At 33.4% G+C, this 21,231-nt stretch overlaps 1 protein-coding gene and 1 non-coding gene across 2 annotated transcripts; both read left to right on the forward strand.

Moving 5' to 3' along the window:
- Positions 1–6,981: 6,981 nt before the first annotated feature.
- Positions 6,982–11,319, forward strand: LOC105340328 (LITAF domain-containing protein). The gene is made up of 3 exons (XM_011446313.4): positions 6,982–7,157; positions 9,322–9,493; positions 11,197–11,319. The coding sequence occupies exons 1-3, from the start codon at positions 7,052–7,054 to the stop codon at positions 11,303–11,305; spliced, it is 387 nt and encodes a 128-aa protein (XP_011444615.1). The 5' UTR covers positions 6,982–7,051; the 3' UTR covers positions 11,306–11,319.
- A 1,887-nt stretch (positions 11,320–13,206) lies between these two features.
- LOC105340329 (uncharacterized) lies at positions 13,207–15,736 on the forward strand. Its single transcript, XR_010707969.1, has 2 exons — positions 13,207–13,937; positions 14,774–15,736. It is a non-coding gene; the product is annotated as an uncharacterized protein (transcript).
- The last annotated feature ends 5,495 nt before the right edge of the window (positions 15,737–21,231 follow it).

A 21,231-nucleotide genomic window follows, 5' to 3' on the forward strand; every position in this document is an offset into this window, starting at 1 on the left:
GTAACCCTGTATAAGGCAAAAATTAAGGCATGAGCGATTTGACGTTATCACCAGTGTAGTGCATAAACGCTATTGCGGACTGAACAAAAATGTATTAATAACCTTAATAAAAAATAAATTACATTTGAATGTTTCATCTTGACCTCTCTTAAAATGACTGACCACAGTAAATAATCAAATAGGCCCGCATGTCAGAAATATCGTTATTTTAGTGCACCCGTAAAAAGGTGTTAGCTGATTTCACGCAATTATTGTTGCATAAAATGAATAGGGTGTAATTTTGTTATGTTTGAATCATTTAATATTTATTCGTTTGATGAGATATCGGCGCTTCTGATTGGTCGAAAAATTTCTTTGATACCTGCATCAATAAAATTTTATGCCGGATCTACTTTTCTCAACTGTTTTGATCTAACACTATTTATAGAACGGGAATTTCCAAAATAAACACTGTCAACAAAATGTAAAGTTGTGTCTGTTTTATTGTCAGCAAACAAAATACAACTTTATAAACATAAAAACTTGAAAGTTTAACCTTCAAAAATAAACACAACATAATATCTTATTCACGAAATAGAAAATTAAGCGTCTTCTCACGATTTCGTCTGCTTGAGATCAATCAACATTACTACGAGGCTGGCTGTTCCTTTTCCAGAATAATTATAACGAACATATAGGCCCATACATTTTCACGGTAACACTGCTGTTCAAATTTGGTAACGATGATTTTTAAATTTACATAGTACCCTACATGATCGGTCATCAGAAATTCAGAATAAGAATCGTTATGAGTACAATGCATCAACTCATTCCTTCGGCGCATTTTCCAAGCGGCAGATATACCATTTAAGTACATCACTGGCTATATAGTTACCACAACGTTTACAAAAGTCGCTTATACATACTATTCTTTGTCGACATATCAACTAATATCGTCCGCGATCGCCTCTCCTTGGATGGTTATTCCAGCGATCTCACATGAAAACCAGTTTTATTACGAATTTTCTGCACAGTGAATAATATCACAAGCTATCGCATGTATTTTCTAATCGTTTTCAATTCAGTCGGTTAAGATTTTAACTCACTATTTGTGTTTAATCCAATAGCTCTACATCAGCTGAATCCATTTTGAATATTGTTGCTGTTGTTGTTTTTTGTATTCCTACGCGCCACTTTTTTTTTTTTACATTATTTACATTTTTGATCAATGACACTTCACATTTTTTGATTTGAAAATGTTATATTAAATGATAAGAAATGAAGATAATAATTTTTCTATTGATCGACGTATCAAAGAAAAAATTGACCGGAAAACTATTTCATCAATGCGCTACGCAAATAAATTAAATTATAAGGAATGAATTCAATATTTATTAGTTTTATACGATATAAAATGGTTTGGAACAGTTTACGCTTTTTTATAAACCGCTTCGCGGTTTATAAAGCGTAAACTGCCCCAAACCATTTTATATCGTATAAAACTAAAAAATATTGAATTCATTCCTTAAACACATTCTTAAATTTAACCGTTGTAAATTGTTGACATTTGATTGAACATTTTTGACATGCAAAAAATGACGTCATAATCGAACTTGATTTCAAACGGCGAGGAGTTTCCCGAAAGTGACGGAGTTAGGGTAGTGACGGGGTTAGGGTGCTATGCGATACAAATTTTATTACCAGAATACAGTGATATTTTTGAAGTTCATTGAAATCTACTACAAATATATTTCCATGTATATTTCTCATCTAAATAAATATGCAGAAAAGTGGGGGAAAGGGTTGCTTAATGGGCTAAAACGTAATTGCTTTAGGAAATTGCAATTAAATTCTTGATTTTGCTGAATTTTTTTGCGCATACATTTAAACCGTTCTACAGGGTGTCCCAAAACATATGTTGCACTTTTAATCATCAATAACTTTATTAGATTAAAAGCAATCTTAATGATTTTTTGTAAACATCTAGTGTAAAAGTTTTAATTTTCTTTGAGAAAAGTTCGGGAAATTCTCTTAAACAATCAGGTAATTATGACGTCATAATGATGTCATCACACTTATCAAGATGGAACCTTCATGTGAACAGCTGGCAGAAATTGTCAAACTTTACTATATGAGTGTAAATCTGTGACTTTAGTCATAAGAACAATGAGAAAACGACACCCTGAAATGAAAATGCTCAACAGAATGCTAATTTACAGACTTGAGGGGAAGTTTGAAGGTAAAGGCACGATAAGTGACACAGGGCACAATTCTGTTTCGGGAGACCAAGGAGTGCCCGTACTAAAGAGAACATTGATGCCATTGATACACTTATTACTGAAACTTCACAAAAATCACTTAGACGTGTACTGCATGAACAAGATGGCAATGTAAGTAAATCCAGTGTTCACAGAATACTCAAATTTGATTTAAAACTGATTCCTTACAAGATAAGTGTGATGCAGCATTTAAAAGAGACAGACATTAGAAGTCGTTTAGAGTTTGCCCATTGGATTTTAAGTAGACCAGACTCTGAAAATTTAACAGATGCCATATGGTTTTCCGATGAAGCTCGCTTCCATCTCAATAATGTTGTTAATAAACAGAATTTTAGATTCTGGGGTTCGACAAAACCCAATTTTTATGTGGAAAAATCTCTTAACTACGAGAGAGACACTGCACTAGTTCAACAGGGATTATTGGCCCTTTTTTCTTTGAAGACACCAAAGGCGAGACAGTGACAGTAAATTCTGAACGATATTTAAAGTTAATGAAATCTAAGTTTCTACCAGCCCTTAGACGAAAAGTTGTAAATTTTGATGATGTGTGGTTTCAACAGGATGGTGCTACGCCACACACTGCAGTTTGTCTTCTTCAGTGGCTTGAAAACACATTTGGTGATCAATACATTTCTTATCGTACAGCAAATATTTGGCCACCGCACTCCCCCGATCTAACACCCCTTTGTTTCTTTTTGTGGGGTTATTTAAAAGACAGAGTGTATTCTCCTTCCCCACAAACAACAGAGGACCTAAAAACAGCAATTACACGAGAAATAAGATCAATCTCTGTTGATACATGTAAAGCTGTGATAAAAAACTTCAGAAATCGTGTTCAAACGATTCGGATGTTGAAGGCAAAGGGACGTCATTTGGAACATATGTTGTGAAATGACATTATGTTATTCCAAAGAAATTTTTTGATGATTAACAAAGAAACTGTAAAAAATGTATGCTTACCAAAAAGTTTAGAACTATTTATTGTAACTTAAGGTATTAAAATTTTATAACAGTTTAAAAGTGTAACATATGTTTTCATTGGGAAGGGTCAGGATTTGGGTCAAATTTATTTATTTGTTTGAATTCTAATTATCAAACATTATTTAAGGATCAAGCGAAGAGTTATAAACAAGATACAGAGCTTATAATGCTTTGCTTTATAAACAAGGCGCATGTCACTTTTATTTTTGTTTACAGTAGCTCAATTCAAGGCATAAAGAATCATTCTTTAAGGGGGGTGTGCGGCCATCTTTAACATTTGAGGATAAGAATGTAAACATTTCTTGAACTGGTTTGTTTCTGCCCGAAACTGGCCAACATTTTATTGCTTTATATCTTTTGGCAAAATTTTTGGCCGGTTGCGGGTGGAAACAAGCCAGTTCAAGAAATGTTTACATTTTTATCCTCAAATGTACAAGATGGCCGCACATCCTCCTTAAATATAATAGGGTGATAGTGATCAAATCCAATAAAGTCCGAATGGCTTCGATCACACCGCAGCCGTTATTATTACTTCATTGCGTGGACCCTGAGGTCCACGCAGAAAATATATAAGCGAGGTTAAACCGGACGCTATGGGGGAAAATTCAGCTTGCGCATGAGCTAGCCTGGTTCCTGTGCGTAATGGGTAGCTCAGGGAACCAGGCTATAGCACAAGTTTATCTGAATCGGGATCGGGATTCCATGCCAGATGCACACAAAAGTTAAAAGGACACAGACCACAATTATTTTTCCCTCTTATTCCTTTATACAAAAATAAATCATATTAAAAATTCCACCGGCTCAAATGAGTTCAAATACAGCATACCTATAGAATGACACTAGTCCAACAACATATCCAAACTACAGGAAAATCAATCGAGAGGGGACTGAGATATGGCCCCTTAAATAACCCCTACCATGAAAAATTCACTTTCACTTTGGAATTTGTGTAAACATTGGCCTCTTTACACCCTTTCTATTGCGCCTGTAAAGATAATTTTTCTAAATTTTTTCCTGCCTGTATTTTTTTTCAAACCTTCTTCTTTCCATCCATGCCATAAAAGGAACCAAATTCTACCATTTGGTACCCCTAGGAATTTTTGAAATAATACATACATTTTTAGAATGGAACTACTTGCACGGGGTAAAAATAGTGGTATGTGACCAAAAGGCGCTGTAATTGTAAAGTTGTCGGTAAACAGTAGTCCTTTAAAAGAAATAATCGGCATGTGATATGAACTGTCAGTATTATGAAATAAGTTAATGTTATTCCGAAACTACAACATGCAACAAATAGCATATATATTTGCAATGTTTTGTTGTTTTCCGTATACACATGTACATTTTAACTTAACTTTACTTTTATAGTAGGCGAGGCTAGAGTACTTCCCGATTAAAATTTTTTAAATATTTAAGTGTAATTGAATAATTATGTCACTGTATGGAAGTTTAAATCTCAAGAAAATGCATCAAAATATGAAATTAATTTAAACAAAGCTGTCACTGCATAGTTAACAAAGTAGTGCGAATCGTATTTGTGTGCGCAAATAATAGATTTCGCCGAATGCCTGATACTATACATGCAGACTTCTTTAATAGATAGATCATAATTATTTTTAGAAGTATGAACCCTTTAAATTCTGAGATAAAAATTAAGTCAGGGCTATACATATAAGTAATCCAACGTACAAATTTAGTGGTTAAATGCAGGGGGCAAGAGTGGGTGGAATCTCTGATAATCTTAAGGTTCGCGTTTCGTTCGAAACACATGGTCCACGTACATGTATTGTAGTCCTTTTTTAAAGGACATCAACTTGTAATATTCAATAAATGTGTCCAAGTCGCGTAGTGGACAATGCACTCGCTTTTCACCGCTGCAACCCGAATTCGATTCCCGTGATCATTTCATTTCAATGATTCTTTATTTCTTATATCTATATTTTCAGCTTTTTTTGAACGATTAAATATTAGAATATTGAGTATGCAAACCTCGCTTGTGCCCCAACAATACGTCATTTGTATTTATTGGACTGTACATTACAAAATCGATTCGTTGTGTTATCACAGACAAAGACACTGAAAAATGTAAACATATACCAATAAAAGTTCTTCTACAAGCTAATTTTCCTAACTGCTAATTTGTTTTGAACTAACTTTTTTTTAGCGTTTTTCACATTCATTTTAGGTCTAAACCTGGAATTTTTAAAATGTAAACAAAAACATGATCTGAGTTGTTTACATACATTGAATTAAAGAACTCTGAGCTCTGGCCCCGCCGTCACCAACTTTCCCCAAGTCAATACTCAGCCTCAAATCTGAGGTTTTACCTCAAATTTATGCACTTTTCTTTAAAGGATTTGAGTTGAGGAATGAGTTGAGGAATTTGAAAATTTTGGTGACGGTGGAGCCTGTATCTCGCCTACAACTCGACAAATGACACTCGAATTTTGGCCGACTATTAGACATGCCTTACTGGAGCATTGTTTAAAACATTAAAAACGGAAAAAAATACATTTTAACGAAAATCGTGGCCATGCCCCTTTAAGGGGTTTGGGTTCCTGGTTTCAAACAATGTGAGATATCATCGAATCAACCAGCTAACTTGGTGTCATATGCTTTTTGAAAGATTTCGAAATATCTGATCTAGAATATTCAATAACGGGTATTTTGAAATTCGGGAATTTAAAACTACAGACCCCCGTCGATGAAAGAATTACAAAGTATTTTTTTTAAATGCTATCATATTAACTTTTAGTCGTTGAAACTTTTACTGGCTGACATATAAGATTGATAACTATGACTTTACCTAAGATTGGATAGTATATTAGTAGTGTTAATGTAACTATAATTGCCCCTAAAAAAACTGCATATGCAAACATTAAAAAAAAATTAAATTCCTGTGAAAACCATCAGTGATCGTTAGAGTAACATGGACACTATTCAAATAAATGCTGAACTCACAGTGTACATTTACATGTACAAAGAATAATCTTACCGTGACCTGGCTACGCTCAGGTCACAGTAAAAATTCGTCCCATATACTTGCAATGTAGCAGCCGCGAAGCGGATCTGCTTCGCGTCGATTTTAAGTCTGTTGAAAATAATCTGCAGGGGAAAAACACATTTTTACACACTACAAACCTTTTCGAAAATGTATCGGTAGTTAAATCCACAAAATTACCCAATTAATAGGTCGTACCAAGGCATTTTGTTAATATACACGTTTGAATTTGCCTGCCATTTTGTCGGAAATCGCACTCGGAATGTCTCGGATTTTATCATTAACATGGCGACCGTAAACAACGAATTTTCAAACGTGATGTTAAAAGTGACAGTGATTTCGTTGCAAAAACAGTGTATGTGGTAAAATGGGATATAAAAGAGCAACATTGTAGGTATTTGAGACTAATCATATGAAAATTTAGGCGAGATACAGCTCGATATATTTTTTTTATTTGCTACGAAGCGAGTATATGGGACGAATTCTATCGTTAAACCGGGTCCGTAGGACATCTGTCATTTTAACGATAGAACATTCTATCTAATGTACATGTACACATGCGTGCATTCCGCTGTAGCTGCATGTGACTAAATCATATGAAAACTTAAACTTTTAAATAAAACGAATGAAAAAGACCAATGAACATTACATGATCACAATTATTCACGAGTTATGCAGAATCATATCTAAGAGTGATTTAAATTGTAAATAATGACCCGACTACGTTGTCATAACTCTATAGTATCAAACGAGTAAACAGGCTATATATACAGACGGAACAGAACTGTACATTGACCATTCCTTGTAAACAATGAGTGACAATAAGGGACCTCCTCCCCCACCACCCCCTGCCTATAGCGCACCGGGGCCCCAGGGTCAGGGGTACGGACAACCACCCCCTCCCCCACCCGGTTATGGTAAGTATTTTTTTTATTCATTAATTAAGAGAAATCTTGTTAATATTTTTTGTTTCTAACCTAAAGAAATTCTGTCTTTTTTGGAAACCTGATTTACCCTTTTCCCCCTTATACATGTACATGTATATACATTGTTTCGGAACAATGTGGATATGATACTACTATGAATAATTTTTTTTTATATGTAAGACAGATAAAGTTATAAACCTCAAAAACTAGTAAGTTGTTTTAAGGGTATAGATTTTTTGTAACGTACATGTATACTTGTAATAACCTTACTGTCAATATTTCAACTAGATTTACTTAATATTTACATTAGTCTTAAACTTATCATAATAAATTTTAGATCACCCTGTTCATGTTCCCTGCTTATTTTACAGCTATATATCAAATCCGTATATTTTATTCTTTCCAGATGATTGGTTTTTAAATGCCCTCTTTTATTCATGAAGTTGTTGTATATTTGTTTAACATAAAAGTTCCACCTATATAAACACATTACAAATCCTTCAAAGATCGATTTTATTAAGGTCATGTTATGAACTTACATGAATGTGTGTATGACAATAGGATTTATTAACGAATTACGTAATTTGACGTTCTGATTGTTTGTCCGATATTGTTGTCAAGTAAACACGTGCACAATTTAATTAAGAGGGCTGGATGTTTATGACCATTTTTACCTTCCTTGGAAGAAGAGCTCTGTATAAGGATGTAGGAAAATATTCAAATTTTAAAGCTAATTAAAATATTTGGCATTTTTTATTTACATAATGACAGTTCATGGCCAAAGATATCATGTTTAAAAAGTTTATTGTGAATTATGGTTGTTAAGTTGACCACTCCGCCTCCCTAATTTCATGTTTATTTACAAGTATATACGACCAATGTCTAATAATATAGATTACATAAACGTGAATAAGTACAAGGACAGCAAAAGGAAATACACGAGCATGACGTTACTCATACAGCCATGAATTCTTTTGCCACTTATTAACTTTTGTTTAATTATCCTTGGGTCTCAACCACGTCCCCAGATTGTACATTTTATTAATGTTTAGATTTACACACTGTTTGCTTTAAACAGTAAAATAAGGACGCGATGACTTAATGTATTCTACAAATAATATACCATATTTTAATTTTGGGAAGGGTGTGGTTCGTTTTGTAAACAAAACAAGAACAATACCAAACAAACAAAATCCAAAACTTGAGAAAAATAATAGGATGCTACACAATAAAAATCCTGTGTCTATTTATACTATTAACTACACGTATTTACCCCCAAATTTTAATCTTCTCTGTACTTTGGTAAGACACCGGGTTAATTAAACCCTAGCACTGACAGCAGGTCTAATAGTTCTTATTCTGTGGTACATATCCTAAAGTATTTAAAAAGCTATCTACCCGTGAATATAGATGTTTGATACATTTGTCAGTGCCTGTTGTCAATGAAGTATTTACTAGTATATTGACGACAGAAAAAAGAACTTGAAACAAACGAACTACTGTATTGTTGATCTATCTACTGGGTAACAACATGACTGTTTCATCATACGTTTTCATACTGATCAAGATTTTGTGCGGGTAGCGTGGTACTAAGCACTCCTTGGTATTGTCCTATTGCGTCATATCTATTGCAGACCCTAGTCTTTAACATTGTTTTCTGACTCTATAAGAGTCGGAAAAAAACATTACCTTTGAATGGTGTTTTTAATCTACTATATGTATGTAGGTAATAATTCATTGATGTAAATGCGTTGGTGCCTCGTTCGGTACAAACAATAAAATGTGGAATCATGAATATTCGTAGAGACTTTATATTTGTCGATTTTGTGGATGTATGTATCCATTGCCACGAATAATGATCACTGAATCTAAAAAACAAAAACAAAAACAACCAAAAAAAACCTATTCTTGATCTTTAATTTTTACTCATAAAAAGTGAACCAATGAAATTATATGTCCATTGTTCTTTACACAACTTCAAATTATAAGGAACCAAAATGTTATGTACAAATTTTGATTGCCAAGAAACTAAATTTTTGTAAATGACATCACGAACCAGTAAAGAAAACTTACAATCCACGAAAGTCGCCCCCAGAGAATTTAAACGATCCCACACTATTAATTGGTATTACACTAACGTCCACGTATATTTCAGCTGGCAGCAGTACCGTCGTAGTGACCCAACCTGGCTTCATCAATGCCCGCATTTTCCGGGAGGTTCCGGTCCCCATGCAGTGCCCCTACTGCCAGGCTACCATCACGACCTCCACGAGCTATGAGGTCGGCACGCTAACCTGGATCGCATGTTTTGTAGTCTTCATCGTAGGGTGAGTTGTTTGTCCGTTTGTCTGTCCGTCTGTCTGTCCGTCTCTCTCTCTCTCTCTCTCTCTCTCTCTCTCTCTCTCTCTCTCTCTCTCTCTCTCTCTCTCTCACACAAAATACATTTGTAAACAGCATTGTTTATTCATGTTATGTTGTTGACAAATGAACTTTGTTTAAAACCTGTGTTTAAGATTGTCCAGAATGCAGGTTTATGGAAAAAAGAATCATTAAGTTCACCACATTAAAACCTCCAATAAGCATGCTGTGTGCCACGTTTCAGTGCTAAATTGTATCACACTTTAAAATTCAAAACCCCTTTTCAAAAAATTGAGAGATACTTGTCAGTTTTTACTGCTTTGAGTGAAAGCTAAGAGGGTCTAATTATCACTCGTACAGGAAGGTTACTTTAACATCCCCAAATTTCCTATGGGAGTTAGTAAATATATTTTGAGCGGCATGGGGTTTGGCGACCGCAGTTCACAAGTGGCTGTAACACTATACAGCTTTTCAGAAAATTTTGATATTCGAGTGTTTCTATAATGAATCAATTTCAGGACGCCATACATGTACTTATATCTCGTAATAATTGCTTTTCTATATATTACCGACAAAATGAAATATTTTTGTTGTAATTTATACACATTTTAATTTCACGACAGTTTACCTGGGCTACGTTTTACTAAAGAACTTACGACTTATGACTAAATTAGTGAATGCTAATTAATCACAAACTCATTAATGTTTTATTCTCATGGCTGTAGAACATTATTATGGGCATCAGAGTAGTTGTATAAATAAAGTTCTGTCTAAGTTTTGTTCTTTATATACATTCCATGAGACTGAAAATATTTATGACTTTGTCGTAAGTTCTTTTGTAAAACGCAGCCCTGATCTTTAGAATTTATTTTTCTATTTAAAGGAGGGGTGCCGCTTCTCATGTCTAATCTTAATTAACATCTTAGTTAGTATTTCTTACTGGTAAATCAGTTTTTATAATTAATCAACCGGTCGACCCCATGAATTCTTTCTTCTTCGGAGGGGGGGGGGACTTTTGTGGTAGCGATAAGGATGCCTTTGGTGATATTTTCTTTATTCAGCCAAGCTCTATACTTAAAAGATTTCTTAATGCACTCGAAGTACAATGTACATAGAAATGCGTGAATAAACAGAGTAATGATATGATATCAAGATATCATATTGATTGGTTCTAAATATTTACAGATGTTGATGGGGTGCTGGGGCAAAGTTGATGATTTATTCACTGGGGTACTCATGTATTTAACAATAAAATATATGATTTCTTGTTATGATTTTTGAAGATTAGTGAAAAGTAACAACATTCGTTGAATAAATGTGCATTAAATTTATTTCTTTATTGGGGGCGAGTTTTCTTGACTGAGGGCGAGTTGCCGTAATTTTTTTTTTGGGGGGGGGGGGGAGTTTTCTCAAACTGGTGGCGAGTTGTTTTAGGGGTGAGATGTCTTGGGGGCTATTTGTCCAGCATTCATTTACAGGGGTTGGTCAAGATGTTGTATCATCCATTTTGTGTTGATGTGTTCTATATATTTACAGGTGTTGGACGAGGTGTTGTTTCATCTCCTGTTGTGTTGATGTAATTTACATTTATATATTTACAGGTGTTGGACGAGGTGTTGTTTCATCTTCTGTTGTGTTTATGTATTCTAAATTTACATACATTTGTTTACAGGTGTTGGCTGGGGTGCTGTTTCATCCCCTTTTGTGTTGACGGATGTAAAGACGTCGTCCACAGCTGTCCAAACTGTCGCCAAACTGTCGGCCGTTACGACAGGATGTAAACAACGACAACGACTTAATAACACCTCCTACAACACAACCACGACAAAATAACACGACAACATTAACATTTTTAAAAAATTACAACAAAAACATTCATCCTAGGAACTACTAGGATAACAATATCACTTCGAATCGCTAGGACCGCTACAACAAAGGAGATAACACTGGATTTGTTATTTTGCCGTGGTTCAGTTGTCTGTTACACTGTAAACTTTCATTGTATGATCAACAAATGTGGTTTTTATTTCAACTCTCATGTGATATTCAGAACAATAATTTTTGAAATTGTTTTCAATATTCAATGATATTTTCGTGTCAGCGAGGTGGTTTTTATTTTTTACGTTTATTGGGACTATGTTTTGACTTACAGTATTGATATTGTATTGATTTTTTTTAAAGATTTTTTTTTTTTTTGCGAAATGTTACCGAAGTGTGATACAATAAAAATATAAATTAACCCTTTTGCTGTTACCAGTATACTTTGTATCGATTGTCTTGTTATGTTATTTGTGTATAGACCGGGTTTTATTAGATTCATTGTCTTGTTCTGTCCATTTTACTCAGTTATATTGGATTTATTTAAAAAGAAAGATTTTTTTTTTTTTACAAAATGTTACCAATGTTTGATACAATAAAAATATGGATGAAACATTTTGCCCTCTTTTCTTAACGGATATAGATAATTGTAATAGTTTTGATGTGAAATGAACTTTATTTGTAAAAAGAAGTCCTACGAACGTTAACGTGAAACCTTTTAAAAAGCTTTGTTTTTTCTTCGCAAAAATTTATCCAATTTCATTGGTTGCTTTTGAACTTCCAAAATTTTGAATATATATCGTCTTTTTTTTCTATGCTAAGAGACATTGAGCTAGTCTGTTTCTAAAATAATCTGTAATTTTATATTGAAGGTTCGAGGGTAGCATGAACAGAATAACTTAACCAGAGGTGCTCAAAAATGTAGTTTCAAAATAATTCGTAGCAATGCTTGCAGAAATGAAGTTCATTTTTAGTTTATTCTAGTTTAGTCATTAGCACCAAAGCATGTGCAAAGTATATGTATGTGTAGAATCAGAGTAAATGTGTATATATATATACTAACAAATACCCAGGCACATGCATCTGCCATAATTAGACATTGATTATCACACACTGCTACATCTTAACATTGAAATCGTTACATTTGATTTACGATTTTATTCATTTTTTATCAACATTTTCAGGTGCAAACTTCAAATTAATATATATATATATATATATATATATATTTTCAGGTGCAAACTTCAAATTAATATATATATATATATATATATATATATATATATATATATATATATATATATATATATATATATATATATATATATATGACTTCATTGTAAAATCTTCTTGCACGTGTATTTTTCTTCCTACATGTAGGTTTATTGCTGAGGTGAAGGTCTTTTTATGGTTTTCCTTTGGAAGTGTCGGACTTTATCAAAAAGACTCATATTGCGTTATGAGGCAAAATAATATCAACTCAATTAATTCCTTCATTTTCTCCGAGAATGTTTTTTCTACATATTTCCAGACATTTATAAATGTTTCAACAACATTCTTTATTTAATTTGCTTAACATATTCATGTAATATTGTAAAAATACATCATTGATATTCATAAAATGTCATTGAATAAGGTTGAAATTTTAAACATTAATCAAATACTAGTACTTGTTAAACATTGATTGATACTCGAAAAGATTTTAAAAAGGAATCAAGAAATGGGGACAATCCTAATTTTCACTTTAATCTTTATTTACGGTAGACTTTAGAATTGTTTACCAATTCTTACTTTATTAAGCCCAAGACGGATTCTTGGAACAGATCTAAGGGAGCTGAAAGGTTTAACTGTTCTTTTTAGTACACACATGCGCGTCACTTTATCAATTTGATACATGCGGCATAGTTAGTAAACGTACCAAATCAATTCATACATCTTTGATCTGATCAAGAAAAAATATCGATTAAAAACATAAATCTAAGAAGTCCTGAAGAATTTTAACACAAGCTTTTATAGAAAAAATGTCAAGAAATTTCAGAGTCGGGTGCCATTGCGAACTATACGGTAAATTGCATTCATGAAAACAGATAAATACAACCGCATGCCGAATTTACCGTGCAGTGACTGTCAATAATTCGATAAGTAATTTATATTCCCTTTAAATTTTCTCACAAAGCTGTCCCCCTTGCCGCACAACGGTAACAAATAACATATATTTGAACACGACAAGCATTGGCTGTGTTTACTTCTTTTTCGGACCTTAGATTTAAATGGTTGTCATTGGACAATATACGGGTACTTTTTGAAAGAATTTAACTTCCTTCTTTTTTTTAATTTGCGTTGGTAAGGCAAACATTACAATCGATGTTTACAAATCCTTACCAGACGCGTGCAATAAATAATGGCCACTCCAGATGATACCAGCATTACCGTGGAACCGCCAGTAGACACGGGGTCAAAGCCGACCAGTAACGGGTTCGGTCCGGACCCGGCAGTGGCTAAATGCCCGGAATGTGACCATACCGGAGAGACAGACGTTTTTTACGAGCCAGGAGTATATACTTATGGTTTGTGTCTTCTGTTGCTGTTTATGGGGTAGGTACATGTACCTGGCTTGCTTGCCATTATCTGGTTGTGTATGTGTATTACTTGGTTTAACATGCAATAGTTGATTTCTTGTTGTTTTTGATTTAGTTCAAGAATCATTTCTTACTTTTTATTTCCATCGTGAATATTTTAGTTCAGATAGTTCATATTTCTGCTTTACGCGAAAGCTTTGTGTCACTATATAAAAGACAATAACAGCAAGATAAATACGCATTGTGTAGACAAACAATAATTATAGGGCAGCATATTTATTACGTAGATTCCATACACCTGTCCGAACGAATGATATCAAACCATGCCAAAGAAAAATTCTAGTCAATATTCTAGTCAATCCAAAGTATATCGTAAAATTGAAGTTTGATAAAATTGTTTTACCAGCAAGTAATATTACGTATCACACTGACATATATATATATATATATATATATATATATATATATATATATATATATATATAGCTTCCATTCATCATTGAATATAAGTGACGATATAATACTTATAATGCAGTCCCTTTTCTACATACAAAGTTTTAAAAGTATGCAATAAGATAATCAAATTGAAAAACTTTACATTTCTTTTTCTTTGACGAAAATCCCTTTTGACATCCATTTAGATTATTTGTTGTTGCACTTTTACATTTTGTTTGCAATGCTTTGATAAAGTTCCAGATTTAAAAGGACTTTCTATCAACTGAAACGTTTAATTTGCTATCTGAGGCGCGTATGTCATTTTTAGTTCAAATTCTTTCATATACTGAATATTAATATTTTGTCATTTAGTTTTTTCTTTGAATTCTTGATAACAGTTCTATAAATCCTTTACAGATTGTGGCTGGGATGTTTCGCCATTCCTTTCTGTGTGCCAAGTGCCAAAGACTGCGTGCACAAGTGTTCCCATTGTGGGGCCGAATTAGGAAGATTCCGAAGATATGAAAAAGAAATCCGAGAACCATACACGTGACAACAGTTAATAAAAAAGCAGTTTTTGACAATGAACAAAGAAGTAACTTGCCAGTTCCCCGTGTGATATTTCTGAGACAAAGCCCTTTGTGAGATAAAGGCAATAATTCTCAGTTTTAAACAGACCTTCATTATATGTGCCATGTAATTTTGTTATTTCATCTGAGTCTTTCAAGTGATTGTCCTAGTCTGATTGAAAAATGTTTAGAACACAAAATTACAGACGTCGAGTTGATTACGCGACTTTTCTGGTATGATACTATAATATATAAAATACATGTATATGATATGAAAGTGCTGTAATTGCATGATGTAATACTATCTGTGAGTATACGAATGTTACATAGGATTTGATAAGAACATGCATACATGTACATTTCATTTTTTTTTTCTTACCAAAAAAAAAGACAAATTCCATATTATGCAATTATGCCTCATGAAATCTAAGTGAAAGTAGCACACAAATGAAATTTACAGAGAGCGAATATACTTATTATGAACAATTACACAAAATTCTACACTGCATGAATAACAATGAAAAATTCCGTGGGATTCAACGGTGGCCGTGATATTGACATTACGTGGAAATCACGTGATAAACAAGGACCAAAAATATCATAATCACGCGGGGTGCATTTGTATGCTACAATTATACAAATTGACCAGTGTTACAGTGTCTTTGCAATCAACAAAAATGTTTTTATTTACGTCTGTGTACGTGTTTATGGAGATGCATCTAAATATTCCTGATTTCTTTGAATGCTTTGTAATAGTGAATGTCTGTATGTAAAAGCGTCTTTTAATAAAATCATGCAAATAAACATTTCACCCAGCGCACAATGTTATTGGAAACTATTAAATATGTTAATTTGAGGATCTGTGTATTCATAGGAACTGTGAGTTTGAATTTAGAGCATAAATATGAAAAAAAAATATAGAATTAATTTTTATGCGATAAGTAAAAGAGGTTCGCCACTATATAAGCTATATATCATAAAAGCTATATATCATAGAGTGTTATAATCCAATGATCAACATTTGAGAAATGGTGGGAATGCAATTTAGAAGACCGACTTGTGAATTTCTTCGAGTATACAGCAAAGATCGCTTTGATTTACGAAAGGGAGAACAACACTTAACTAAATCAATTTTAATTGAGACGCAATGAAGTATTTTGTTACACGTACGGCGAACATTTTAAGGGACAAATCTAGAAAAAAAAATTAAATTAGAAAACATTCATCTTAATAGCAGTCTCTAATTCTGTACAAAATTGGTGAATTTTTATAAAAAGTAGATTGACAGCATAATAAATCTTAGAGTTATCCTTCTTAGCACGGCGAAACGTCATTTGTAGAGAACCATCGGGTTTTCGAGTGATGTAGCATTTAATTGGTCTGGGACATTTCCATGTGACGTATTGTACTATTTATCAAAATACTAGTAAAAAAAATCAAGTGAAATTTTATAAATAATCATGTTTATCATAATTTAGTTCTCTATAAAAAAAAAAAAATGAAAGAAATTTTAATTCAAAATAACGTTTTCCCAGTTAGCGTTCAGCGATCTTTTAATTGTTATTCAGCATTGATATATGGTGGCGTTGTCGATAATCACTTTAGCTTCAACTTTGCTTCAATGTTTGATTCTTTTCAACGTTGAGTTTACTTTGGTATATGTTGAAACCAGTGGCGTCAGAAGCAAAATGAAGGGGGGGGGGGGGGGGGTTAGTCATCAGAAATCTTGAAAAAAAAATTATAGTATTAAATGGTCATGTTTAATTTTGCACAAAAAAAGGGGGGGGGGGGGTAAGCCTCTTCATACTCCCCTCTCCCCGATTCTGACGTCGATGGAAACAATGTTTCTATTCGATGATAGAATTGATCAAAGTACTGAAGTACTGAGGGGAGTTGGTTTTATCGATTATCATTTATTTTAAAATCAACTTATCTTGTATGGCAGTTTGTTTCTAGTCTGTATTTGAACTACGCACTTTTTTATTCTATGAATTTTAAGATTTTTCTGACAAGAATTTCGAGAAAACCCATATAAATAATGTTGTGTAATATTTAAAGATAGATTTCAAACTATGTAATAGTAATCGAAACAATTCTAAAAATCGTATGGATCCAAGCACTGTTGATATCGAACTCTAGTCTCGTTCAACCAGACGCTCGGCTGTCTCGGCAAGAGAGCCTCTCTGCTTGTCAGATATTTACGGAGACAGCCGAGCGTCTGGTTGACTGAGGAACACATGAGACTACAAAAATATCTAAATTGTTCGTATTAATAAAATCTGACTATTTTCAAAGTGTTAATAAATAAGTTTCCTTGAAAAACAATGCTTCAGCATCCATTACATCGAATTTTTCCATTGTTTTCAAGAAGTAAGTCTTGTCAGTGATGATTTGTGCTTAGGTCCAAACACTGTTTCACTTTCGGTTTGCCAGAGTAACTGCATAGGAGAGTTGATTGAAAACAACTCCCAAAAATATATCCACAGGACATGACTACCCCATTTAACAGTACGTACATTATATATTGCATTAAAGTAACATATTTGCACAAATCTGAATCAAAAGTAGAATATGGTGAAGAGGGAATATTTGACAACAATTTGTACCATACACAAAACTTAAGAATATCTCGATTTTTTTAGACTGAGATAGATGCAAAATAAAATATCAAAGTCATAATCGAGGTCAAAGATTAAGGTAAAAAAATAATTAATGCATGTTACTCAGTAGTATAAAAATATGGCAAAATCAGAAACTGTGAAGTCTAGATCAGAAGGAAGGCAAATGCCGGAAAATCAAGACACCGTTGAGAATTTCTACTATTCCATATGTATATACAGGTATGTTTGAATTTAAATTCTATGGAAAAAAATAATCTTGCCTGAACGCAAAAAGAGGAATAGTGAACTCAAGGTCATAGGAAAATTCAAGGTCAGAAAATTATAACACAGTTAGACTGCTCTCAAATTTACGTAAATTTACGTAAGTTTGATTTGGGGAGGGGGACAGTTCATTTGAAACTGAGATAAAAACTGAGGTAAATGCACGCACAACGGACAGAAGGGCTGATGGACGAAAGACAAACATGAGAAACACTCATAAAGCTCCAGCTATATACATATAGCAGGGGGGGGGGGGGGGGGGGCTCTTTTGGAAATATTTAGAAAACAATTATTTTAGAATAAGAAATCATATTAACTATATATGTACACAGAAAATTATATTCTTATTATTTTGTATAAACAGTTATAATAAACGTCTTCAAGGATGGAGGGGGTAACTCTAATCATTTCAACAATCGGTACACAAGAGGAAGGTTTAATAATATGCACGTGCTTTTAAACAAATTCAGAACGATCTGCATCATCTTATGTAGCCTTTGTATACTTTTTTTTACAAAGAAAATATTTTTAATCACATCTTATAAAAGCAAAACTTTGTTTGATAAATTGATCTACATTAACGCAATATCAGAGAGAGGGGACATAACTTCCTGGTTACCCTTTGATGAATTAGTGATATAATACATTCACGATATTTCATGAGATGACGTCCTTTAAATTGAATGGCAACTTTAAAAAAGTACTTAGTAATTTTCAGTCAATCCTCCATGTTTCACAAATAAAGATGACGTAAGTACTTTAAAAACCGCATTATAAGGAGTAACAAATATTTTTGTATTACATAACAATTTACCATTTTACTTCCTCTGAATATAAATAAGCTTTCTTAATCTCTTTTTTAATAACAATCGTCTAGCTGAAAGTATTTTAGGCTCTAACAATTTTACCTACTTGTACAGCCGTACCTAACTTTACCGTAATATAATTTTAAGAATTTCTGTATGCTGCATTTTAACCGTACAAACAAAAGAAAACAAAACGCAGGGCTTGGCTCACAAATGGAGTGACTTTATGACACTGGTGTCCATCTTTGATAAACATGGTCCCGGGCAGCGTTTTACAAGAGGACTTACGACTTATGACAAAATTAATGGATGTTAATTAATCACCAACTAATCAATGATTTATTCATATGGCTGGAAAATATAATTATAGGAATTGAAATATTTGCTAACAAATGGTTTTATGTCAATTTTGTTCTCTTAAACCATTTTACGAGACTGTAAATATTTACGACTTTGTCGTAAGCTCTTTTGTAAAATGCAGCCCCGATTCGTTTAATCGTACCCCCAAATGATATACTAGTAATAGAAGACTTATCTGACATATGCCTTTAGCTCACAAAGGTGGCAACTTGTCTTTGTCTTCCCCTAATAGTGCTGACCGTAGGTTTTCGACAAAGAAATTGTGAAATGGTGTTAAGGTTATTCATAATGCTGTAACTAGGTCGCAGATTTACTTACATCGTGGCTGTAAATTTAGAATTATGCTGTAATTAGCTCGTATATTTACTCACAATGCTGTAATTTAGTCGCAGATTTACTACTCACAGTACTAGTGCTGTAATTCGATCGTAGGTTTACTCATAAAGCTTTTGGCTGATCGTAGATTAATGCTGTTGACTGGTCGTAAGTTTGCGTTTGGCTGATTGCAATGTTTACTGACAATACTTTGGATTGGTCATTGGTTGTATGATAATGCTGTATACTGATCGTCGGTTTACTCGTAGATTTATGCTGTTGACTAGTACTGATATGGGTTTAACGACAATAGTGAGAATTTGCTGAAGATTTGCTTAATGATGTTGACTTATTTAAGCTTTGCTAAAAAAAAATCTGATGAATGTCGTAATAGTTAAAAAGTGGTTGCTTGATTGTAAAGTCGCTGATTGGTCACAGAGCTTACATGCGATGATTTTAACTGGCCGTAAGTTTACTGAAATGTTGATAACTGGCCAAATGATTTATTTACAATATGTTTTCAAATAGTCAGAAGTTTAGCTCGATAATTCCAAGTTTAATCACAATGCTGTGTGATAATTCCAAGTCTGATCACAATGCTGTGTGATAATTGTAAGTCTAATCACAATGCTGTGTGATAATTCCAAGTCTAGTTACAATGCTGTGTGATCATTTCCAAGTCTGATCACTATGCTGTGTGATAATTCAAAGTCTAATCACAATGCTGTGTGATAATTCTAAGTCTAATCACAATGTTGTGTGATAATTCCAAGTTTAATCACAATGCTGTGTGATAATTTCAAGTCTGCTCACTATGCTGTGTGATAATTCCATGTCTAATCACAATGCTGTGTGATAATTCAAAGTCTAATCACAATGCTGTGTGACAATTCAAAGTCTAATCACAATGCTGGGTGATATTTCCAAGTTTAATCACAATGCTGTGTGATAATTCCAAGTCTAATCACAATGCTGTGTTATAATTCAAAGTCTAATCACAATGCTGTGTGATAATTTAAAGTCTGATCACAATGCTGCGTGATAATTCCAAGTCTGGTTACAATGCTGTGTAATAATTCCAAGTCTAATCACAATGTTGTGTGATAATTCAAAGTATAATCACAATGCTGGGTGATAATTCCAAGTCTAATAAAAATGCTGTGTGACAATTCCAAGTTTGATCACTATGCTGTTTGATAATTCCAAGTCTGATCACAATGCTGTGTGATAATTCTAAGTCTAATCACAATGTTTTGTGATAATTCCAAGTTTAATCACAATGCTGTGTGATAATTTCAAGTCTGCTCACTATGCTGTGTGATAATTCCATGTCTAATCACAATGCTGTGTGATAATTCAAAGTCTAATCACAATGCTGTGTGATAATTCAAAGTCTAATCACAATGCTGGGTGATATTTCCAAGTTTAATCACAATGCTGTGTGATAATTCCAAGTCTAATCACAATGCTGTGTTGTAATTCAAAGTCTAATCACAATGCTGTGTGATAATTTAAAGTCTGATCAAAATGCTGCGTGATAATTCCAAGTCTGGTTACAATGCTGTGTGATAATTCCAAGTCTAATCACAATGTTGTGTGATAATTCAAAGTATAATCACAATGCTGGGTGATAATTCCAAGTCTAATAAAAATGCTGTGTGACAATTCCAAGTTTGATCACTATGCTGTTTGATAATTCCAAGTCTGATCACTATGCTGTGTGATAATTCAAAGTCTAATCACAATGCTGTGTGATAATTTAAAGTCTAATCACAATGCTGTGTGATAATTCCAAGTTTAATCACAATGCTGTGTGATAATTCCAAGTCTTAATACAATGCTGTGTGATAATTCCAGGTCTAATCACAATGCTGTGTGTTAATCCCAAGTCTGATCACAATGCTGTGGAATAATTCCAAGTATAATCACAATGCTGTGTGATA

This window comes from Magallana gigas, chromosome 7 (assembly GCF_963853765.1).
Source record: "Magallana gigas chromosome 7, xbMagGiga1.1, whole genome shotgun sequence".
Lineage (NCBI taxonomy): Eukaryota > Metazoa > Mollusca > Bivalvia > Ostreida > Ostreidae > Magallana > Magallana gigas.

Bases quoted from the DNA above. Each gene is read 5' to 3' on its own strand.
- LOC105340328 (XM_011446313.4), top strand. From the start codon at position 7,052: ATGAGTGACAATAAGGGACCTCCTCCCCCACCACCCCCTGCCTATAGC. The intron at 7,158-9,321 runs GTAAGTATTTTT...CGTATATTTCAG, and splicing joins CCCTCCCCCACCCGGTTATG to CTGGCAGCAGTACCGTCGTA. The intron at 9,494-11,196 runs GTGAGTTGTTTG...ATTTGTTTACAG, and splicing joins TTTGTAGTCTTCATCGTAGG to GTGTTGGCTGGGGTGCTGTT.